At 37.2% G+C, this 9299-nt stretch overlaps 1 protein-coding gene across 2 annotated transcripts; it reads left to right on the forward strand.

Moving 5' to 3' along the window:
• Nucleotides 1–1619: 1619 nt before the first annotated feature.
• On the forward strand, nucleotides 1620–7209 carry snx10a (sorting nexin 10a). Of its 2 annotated transcripts, XM_042506867.2 has the most exons (7): nucleotides 1620–1962; nucleotides 4439–4485; nucleotides 4694–4780; nucleotides 4856–4956; nucleotides 5064–5162; nucleotides 6061–6255; nucleotides 6799–7208. In XM_042506867.2, the coding sequence occupies exons 2-7, from the start codon at nucleotides 4453–4455 to the stop codon at nucleotides 6944–6946; spliced, it is 663 nt and encodes a 220-aa protein (XP_042362801.2). In that variant the 5' UTR covers nucleotides 1620–1962; nucleotides 4439–4452; the 3' UTR covers nucleotides 6947–7208. The 2 variants fall into 2 exon arrangements, with proteins under 2 accessions (XP_042362801.2, XP_087946457.1); XM_088090331.1 differs by lacking the exon at nucleotides 1620–1962 and having other exon boundaries at nucleotides 6799–7209.
• The last annotated feature ends 2090 nt before the right edge of the window (nucleotides 7210–9299 follow it).

Below are 9299 nucleotides of genomic sequence, written 5' to 3' on the forward strand. Positions count from 1 at the left end.
GATATTATCTGTGTGTCTGTGTATACAGCACATGATGGTTGTCTATAGTCCAGGTCATGGAGCTGTATCCTGAGTCACCATTTTTTCTGCAGAATTTTTGAAATTGCACAAATTAGCCACAACCAGATAATTAGATTAGAGATTTCTAGAGTAAACTGTCCTGTTGTAATGGATCAATACATTGAAAGTGAACAGCAGCCACTAAAATGTGTTTTATTTGCTTACTGAACTTCAAGATAAGGGGAGCTTTATATGTGAATGAGCAGACCATAGTCTCCCACCTCTGTCTGAAACATACTAGTTGTGTCTACCTCCACTCCTGGAGTGGACTGAAGACTGGAATATATTTCTGAGGACTCTGGTAAGAACATTTTGATTTTATTCTTAAATTAAACAGTAATTCTAGCCAATAATTGCACAATTTGTGATAATGTTCTTTCTGTTGTGGTGTATTCTGTGTGTGTGTTGGGAGAGTAATATTATTGGTGAAAAAGTAAAAGTGATTGATAGAAAAATATTGACCCATGTAAAGGTTTAAACTGCAAAATCCTGGGTATTGCAAATTCGGCGTGGCATATACGTTCACTATCTATGTAACATTTTGTCATATGAATCGTCTTTCTGTTGACCGGACATTTACTGCATGTCTGTCCGTCCTGGGAGAGGGATGATCCCTCCTCAGTTGCTCTATCTTTGTTTTTTGGCCCTTGAAGATTTTTTGGGGAGTCTAAGGACAGAGGGTGCCATGTGCTATACATATGCCCCCTGAGGCAAATTATGATTTATGATATAAATAAAACTGACTTGACCTGACGTGACGTTGTAAGGATCCAGTGCTCCTGTTCACTGACCTGTGCCATTCTGATTGGTTTGTGAACAGTTTTGAGGCTTATTGTAGAGAGATGTAGTATTTGTTTAGGGTTGTGATAACTTGGGTTAATTATATTATAGCATGTATTTGTGAATGAAGACACAGTGAAAAAAATTATTTGTCTAGCCACGTCTTTGTAAGGTTTTGCAGAAAGAGTTCTGAATATTGAAACATGCATGAACACAGGTGAATAGTCCTGATAGTTTTGGGAAATGGGTCTGCCGTTTGCAAGATAGCATCACAGTCACCCTTTGAAAATGGAGCAAATGTGTTTCATTTCGTTTGAAAACATGGAGGGAAAAGGAAAGCACCAACATGGCAAAAAATGTCCCAAAAATTGAAAGAAATTTTACTAAAAAAATTGTTTTAATAAAGAAGATTATTTTAAAAAATAGCCCAAAATATAGGAGAAATGTCCAGAAAACTACATTTTTACTTGAAATAATGCTGTCTTTTAAATTATGTACAGAACACCTATAATACAATATATAATTGAATAAATAAATAAACTAATTGTTTAGTTGCTTGTTGCTATATCAAAAAGTTTAGAAAGTACGATATATTTGTAATTATATCAATAGTATTGATATAATATTATATATTATATATTATATTATGTTATATAATTACATGATGTAAAATCTTAACTCCAGTCCAGGTATTATCTGAGACCATCGTTCACCCATCCTGTGACTTTCCACTATTAACCATTAGGTCGCCTCCTCCCACCAGTGAAAACCATTTAAACTGATCCCACCCGGTGAAAGAATTAGTGACAGGTGCGCATTGAGGAAGCAGCTTTGTCTCCAAAGGGAGATATTTGTGAAACAATTAAAATTTATTTATATCGCGTTTTATTTTGTGGGGGGTTTTTTTTGTTTTGTTTTGTTTTTTTGTTTTATAAAGATTTGGCCTGTAAGGGAGCGAAAAGGCACAAACAAACGTGGAGGTAGCAGTCACAGTGAGTAGTTAACAGTTAGCAGTCAGTATTAGTTGAGTCCAGGCATTTCTGAGCTTCGAGCCTCTGCACTGAGCTGCTGCTGTTTGTTCACAAACACCGGATTACTGCTCGGTAACTGAGGAAGAAAACGGTAAGAACAAATCAGAGTTAAAATGAAGTCAGAATGTTCTCCCGTTTTGTTGCACGCAGCGTAGCTTGTTTTTCTCCCAGAGGCAGTAGCAACTAAATTACCGTAATATATTGTCAATCAATCGTTTAATTGTCACATGAGTCATGCAAAGTGCAACTCCAGTGAAATGACATCCCATCAGCTCCTTCAACTTGTGCTTTACAATTTTAGTTCTTTATTTGGTTTCTAGTCTGCTGTTATTATTGTCCATGCTCCCAGGTGATTCTGGTAATCCATGGTTTCTGGTTGTGGAATGATTTTTAATATGCCTTCTTGATATGACTTCTAATTAGTTGGGTAATTATGCTTTCTTCTTAAAATGGCATGGATCTATAACCATTCATTGGCTATTTGGTGTATTTGATTTATGTCTTTATTTTAAATATGTCAAATACAACAAAAACAGTAGTTAAAAACATTAAAATAAAGAAAAAAAAATATTAAAAATTCCAGAAACTGCCTGAAATTTACATGATGCGAAAAGGAGTAGTGTGTGTATATATATACAGTATGTGTGTATGATTCAGATTGTAATACTACTACTTTTTACACACCTGTTTATATAAAGACCCTTATTTATCTTTATTTATTTGTAATACTGTATCTTAAAAATAAACTCATCAGGGTATTAGACCATAGCCTCCCAGGGTTCTGTCAACGTTAATGTAGAACTGTGCCCAATTTTAAAATTAAAAGGTTGTTCCTATGGTCTAAGGCGGTCCAAAAAAATGGTAAACACAAATAACTCTCAAATCCAAATACCTGAGTGCTAAAACTCATCGGTGATGTCACAGGCTATAAGGTCTATAACAGAACAAATATTTTGTGGTTCCACAAAATCAGGCTCCCATTTATTTTCTGTAGAGCAGCTCCAGACTTTATGCTTGATACTTGTTGACATGACAAGTTTGAGACTTACTTCTTTGGTTTCTGACTTTGAGAGAGAGAAACTCATATGAGCTTCCCCAGGCCATTGAGATGACACACTGTAAATCTTAATTTAGGTGGTGTCCTCCTTAAAAGCATTGTTTCACTCCCTCTATTTAATCCCAGTTCAGGGCAAGAATGATGACAGTTTTTTCAGCTTTAACTTGTTGGTCCTGTTTAGTGCACTGAATAACGTAGGGTATAATTGCAGCCTCAAGTAATGTGATCATATTTTGTAACCCATAATGGCTGGAACCTGCATTGACCCATATGGCCTAAGGAGATTGTATGGAATTGATTTATTTTAGCTGTGATTTATGATGCAGAAAAGGCACACATAGGTACATTAAAATTCACCAGAATGTAGAAAATTAAGTGTTTGCTGCTCAAAATTTTATTGTTGAGGACCCCCAGATCTCCAGTTTCATGTGTTCAACTCCCGAATGTTTCAATAAAACCTACGCCCTTGTAAAGCACTGTTACAGCAGTCTGTAGGACATCTTTTTACTGGGTGTATCCAATCAGACCAGTTTATGATGGCGTATGATTGCGAGGTGTGGTTCAGAGTCACTCTTTGCAGTTGCAGCAGGACTTTGTTGTCAAACATTGCTTTTACTCATTTATTTACTCTGCTTGGACTCGTTGCATGTGCATGGCATATGCCTTAAGGTGTCAAGGTGCAGATGATCCGGTACATATCCTGAGCTGTTAGATATGCGTGTTATGTGAGGGACTGCTGTTGGGGAATATTTAAAAAAAAAAAAAAAAAAAAAAGTTGCACGATTTGAACATCATGCAGTCACTTATCCAAGGGGAAATTTTAATTTTGGCATTTTTTCTTTGATTGAAATGTTGCATCATAGTTGCAGACTTTAATGATAATGGTTGTTTAGTGACTAGACAAAGAGCTGGTTGGCCTGTGTTTTTGCCTGTGGTGTGCCACGAAAGGCTTTCTTGTAGTTTCCAACTGTTTTGTGTATGTGTGTGTGTGTGTGAGTTCATATTACATTTAAGAATTCCCGCTCTTAAGCTAAATCCTCCTGCCTTAACCTTTGTTCCCCTTTGTACTACATTAGTTCCAAATGTTTGCACTTCTGAGTCATTAAAGTATTAATCGCCAGCCAGGCCAGTGCTTTGCAAATCAGATCTAGCATTTAAAACAATGGACTTTGGCTGCCAAGCTCATCTGTGTTTACAGCTGTTTCTGCTTTCTTCATGATAATGTAACATAATAAATGAACAGAAATGGTCTTTTTAATTTTTGAAATTACATTGTGGTTATGTCAAGGGGCGGAGGGTTGTAGAGATACCAGTGTAAAGGTTTACTGTGGTATGAAAGTTGATTATCATACTGTGTACATTGGCTTCTCTATGATATTGAGAAAAAAAGCAACTGGACAGAGAATCTCACTTTTTTTTGAGATGGTTATCGTACGGTGTAAAGGGCAATGGTATGTTTCTGCTAAAATATGCTAGAACAGATCACTGAGTTTGTTTCTCTCTCTGGCAGGTTTTGTACCTAGTATGGACAGTATCTTGGACAATCTCTCCAAAACTGTAAGTTGTCAGACCTTCTCCTCACATTCGCTTTTTCCTGTTTTAATTTGCGCAGTCACAGCTGATGTGACATTGTGATAACGTCCAAAAATTGAAGGCCAGTGGAAAATAGTTGTGCTGGACCACATCTGGTTGCGTTTTAATTTGAAGCACATGCATCTAAACAAACCCTTGTTATGTAATGAAACTGTGGTTTTGAATTTTCAAGGAGTTTGTCAGCATATGTGTTCGGGATCCAAGAATTATTAAAGATGACCTCTGGCACACACACATCGACTACGAGATCTGTTTACATGTAAGTCTCACACACATTTTCTGTCATGACTTGAAACTTGTGTGAGAAGTGTTTTAAATTGCCGTCTCTTTGCAGACCAACAGCATGTGCTTTAGAAAGAAGACTTCCTGTGTGAGGCGGCGTTACAGGGAGTTTGTTTGGCTGCGTCATTGTCTGGGACAGAATGCTCTGATCATGTATGTTGATAACTAATGGCATGTGTTTGCTCACTTTTAATAGATCACATTTTCATTATATCTGACTTTAATAGAGCATAAAATACCTGCATCTGTTTTGTGCTCAGGGAGTTACCTAAGTTGCCGCCCTGGAACCCCTTCTTCAGTCTAAAGAACACAGAGCAGGTCTCGCAGAGGATGAAGGGCTTCCAGCAGTTTTTAGAAAGGTGAGTTGCTGTGCAGCTAAAGCAATGACAGCAGTCTAATTATGCCATTGCCACCTAGTGGCATCGTTTTACTGCCCTAAAAGCTGTTAAAAATCAATCTGCTAAAAGCAAGAACACTGTTAGGATTAATGGTGACCTGGATCCACACTATTACCTATTTTTAAATGTCTGTTTTCATTATGAGATAATAAGGCCCTGGGCGCAGCCTACATAGGAATGGAAACACAAGGACTTTGTGGTGATTTTGCTTTTTTTTTCATTTGTTGTAGTCATTTTATGTTTTTTCTAGTTTTGTTGTCCTCTTTTAAGGTAATTTTGTGTTGTTGTTTTCTTTTTTGTCACTTCCTGGTTATTTTTTTTGTTTTTTTGTTCTTTTTTTGTGGTTATTTTGTATCTCCTTGAGGTAGTTTTTTTTTTAAAGTATTTTTTGGGTTGTTTTTTTGTCCCTTTGTAGTCATTTTCTGTCCTTGCTTGTCCCCCTTTGTAATTATTTTGTCTCTTTGTAGTTCCTTTGTATCTGTTTTGTAGTCATTTTGTGTCTTTGTTCTGTCTCTTTTATACTTGTATTTTGTGTGTTTTGATTTAGTTTTGTGGGTTTTTTGGAGGGTGATTTCTTGGGTCGCTTTTTCCTATTGTAGTTTTAGTTGCTTTGCATCTTTCTTCCTAGATGATACGCATTAACACTAGAATGGCCATGATGGTCATTTTGACCGTTTTCACATTTACATTACACTTTTTTTTAAATTAAAAATTACAGTGCTGCTGGTCCCTGACTTGTCCTACAAATGTCTGTATATCTTTTATTTAAAATGTTATTCATAAAATTGCACAAAAGGCAAAGAAAATCTGACCTATATTGGCCGAAAGCATTGTACTATTAATATATTTTTCTCTCCAGTGTTCTTCAGACACCGTTACTGTTATCAGACAGTCGACTCCATCTGTTCCTCCAGTCAGATCTCAGCATCACAAAGATGGAAAGGTGTGCCCGTGGTAAAACCAGGTACACAGTGGCTGAGGCCATACAGCGCTCCGGCATTGGTTACATCAGCAGTTTGGAGGAAAAGGCCTCCTGTGAATCTGACTGTGAAAGGTACCAGCTCAGACAACCTGATCAAGTGAATTCATTTTAATGCCCTCAGGCTGGCGCTACAAAGCACCCCTTACAAAAACAAATTGCTGTCCTTTATTCCTTCTGCGATCATGCTGCTAAATGTTGACAGTAGTCTTTTTAAATAACGCTGCCTCTTTCTTCACATGGCTGCTAAGCCCATACATACATTCTATGAATGTATTTGAGTGATGTGCAATGCATCAGAACACCTTGTTGTTGTTTTAAAAATGTAATTTATTCTGCCTGGTTCTCGTGTGGGTCAGTATGCTCAGGACCATACAAGGTGCCGGTGTGTATCTGGCCCATATACTGATCTCTCTGATGTACCACTACTACTGCTGAGTGTTGTGTGTTGTTGTCTGTCAGTTTGTGTCTGCTCTGGGTAGATTGTGAAACTGAATCACCCTGTGGGGATAAATAAAGTTGTCTGAAGTTGAAGACAGAGTAGTTTGCATGTCTAAAGAATACTTTTCAATGCTCAGTGCTGAATTGACCCTTTCATCTCTTTTCCTCCCACATCAGCTCTTCTTCGTCATGTTTGGGACTGAGTGTGGACACTCCATTAAGAGAAAACCCTGTCCCCTTCTTCGAATCCTCGGACAGGGACCCAGAGTTGTTCAGAATTCCCCACCCCACTCACTGCCCCCAGACACACAGCAGTTGTGCTTGATCAACCTATTTGTGATACTCCATATATGCTTTATTTTACCATTTTGTTAACTGCATTAGACATTTGTTGTTTTAATCACTTGCTTTAGTTTTCTCAGAGCAACACCATGGTCATTTCATTTAATGTGTACCTAGAAAAAGTCATGTTTTAAAAAGAAGTATTGTAAAACCTAAATTTATAATGGTAAATTCTTAAATATTATATATATTTTTATCTGCACTGAACTGAGGTTAGCAAGGGACAAGGTTTGACTTGTAGAGTTTGTTTGTTTTTTAGAAAAATATGCTTTTACAATGTGTTAATTGATAAATAAATTGTTGTTTTTGAAGAAAAAACAAGTTTTGTGTCTAAAATGTTCTTTGAATATTTAATCAGATATTGAATTTTTTCCAGACTTTTTCCTTTAGCTGGATCTTAGAGGAGCTAAAATCAGTGCAACAGTCATGCATTGTTGTAACAGCCCAGTAGAGGGAGTGTAGACATCGTAGGACAGTATGGTGGGGTGTGTACTGTTAGGTCTACAAAGCTGATAAAAGTTGATTGAGACTTGATTGTAGATTGTGTGCTTATCACTGACACAATTTTGAAGTTAGCTTCTTATTCTCAAGTCACTGATAATCTAAGCCTTTAGTGTGCAATTGAATTGTTAGTCCATATCAATTTATTAATCTGCACTGGAAGAAATGTTTAGGAGAAAGTTACTGATGTATTTTTCAGAAAAGAAATTGTGTTTGGTTATCATAATGATATCATAATCATAATGCTGACTACATTCCCATCAATAATAATCATCCTATTACGTCCTTTTGTACACTCTTATTGGGTATTAGTTGTACAAAGTGTGCTTATAATGACAGGGAAACATTAAACCTTAGCATATAGTTTCCAAATCCTGCCTTCATCAAGGTTATATTGTTTACTTGTTTAAAGTGTTAAGTTTTCACTGACTACATTTACACACCAATTTCAATGTTATTCAGAATATAGCATTATTTTTAATTTTAAGTGCATTATTTAACAGCCTATTCTGTTTTGATATTCTGAGTTAGGCTTTTTCTAAATTTAGCATTTTTTAATCGACACATGCTGGTAATATTCATTTTTAATAGCCTTCTTAGGGCATACCTGTATATACAGTCCATTTGAAATATGCATCACCCTGGGGCTTTTAATGTAGTTTGCCACATGCTGTTTACAGTCAACTTTGTGCAACACTCAGTTTGTAAAGCTCGGGTAGAGATGCATGCCCAGCCTAGCAAACTGAGTTTTGCAGTTTTTTGGATAGACAGAAACATTGCATCAAAGACCTTTTTAAGAAAGATCAGTAAAAGAATAAAAGAAGGTGGCTTTGTTCACACAAGTCCTTCCACCAGTAGGAAACTTTAGGAAAAATATTTCTAAACAAGGATGCAAAATGACAAGTAGCTCCAGCTGTCCCATTTTCTACATTTGATGTGATAAAGACATGTTATGGCCTGTTAACTGGAGGTTGTATGGATGCGTGTTAATGAGAAAATTGGTAGAATATAAATTTTCGTCAGTCATGTAAACAACTTGGTAGGAATATTGTCTTTTTTGGAATAAGGGCAAACAACGAACGAAGTAAACGAAAGGTATTAAGTCTCAATCTATGGTAAAAATTAAAAATTGAATCAACCCCTTGTCAACAAAAACTGAGCATTACAGCCTCATGATGATTATGAAAGTGGGATTTACTGCAGAGCTGTTGTGCTCAACTACATTAGTTTTAAAAGGGGGCAACTTGGTGTATGTAACAAATGGCAAAGTCTGACTAAAATCTCAAGTTTCCTTCATTGCTCTCTACAAACTGGAATCTCTCTTGCTGCTGTAGGTTGGTGTTTATGTACCATATCGACTATCTACTGAGTAAATGTGCATGTTAGGTTTTAAGTGTGTTACGTTTTGTGATGAGATGTCCAGTGCTGGTCACATTTCGTCCCTGTGTCACTGCTGTCCCTAGTGAGCTGGTCTAATTAATGGAAGACAGCAAATTAATTTAACTATTGCAGACTTCTCTTGGGATTTACCTGCAAGAAACAAGACAGCTTCAAACTGTGTGTGTGTGTGTGTGTGTGTGTGTGTGTGTGTGTGTGTGTGTGTGTGTGTGTGTGCGTGTGTGTGTGTGTGTGTGTGTGTGTGTATGTGATGGGGGGTGCAAGAGTGCAGGACAACCCCGTAAATTGAAAGCTGATGAAAGAAGCAAAGGCTCATTAAAGGAGACAGCAGCTGTCCTCACCACCCCTCCCCTCCCACCAACTGCTGGACTGACGTGGGCCGGCCCAACAGTAAACCTGGCCTGTCCCCTGTCTCTGTCCTCTTCTCTCCTTCCCCT

Source organism: Plectropomus leopardus, chromosome 17 (genome assembly GCF_026936395.1).
Source record: "Plectropomus leopardus strain MGB_pleo_1.0 chromosome 17, ASM2693639v1, whole genome shotgun sequence".
In the NCBI taxonomy this organism is placed as follows: Eukaryota; Metazoa; Chordata; class Actinopteri; order Perciformes; family Serranidae; genus Plectropomus; species Plectropomus leopardus.

What these genes read in the sequence shown, in the direction of transcription:
- snx10a (XM_042506867.2), top strand. Translation starts at nt 4,453, where the DNA reads ATGGACAGTATCTTGGACAATCTCTCCAAAACT. An exon ending in TGGACAATCTCTCCAAAACT is followed by an intron (nt 4,486 to 4,693) that starts GTAAGTTGTCAG and finishes TGAATTTTCAAG; the next exon opens with GAGTTTGTCAGCATATGTGT. An exon ending in TTCCAGCAGTTTTTAGAAAG is followed by an intron (nt 5,163 to 6,060) that starts GTGAGTTGCTGT and finishes TTTTCTCTCCAG; the next exon opens with TGTTCTTCAGACACCGTTAC.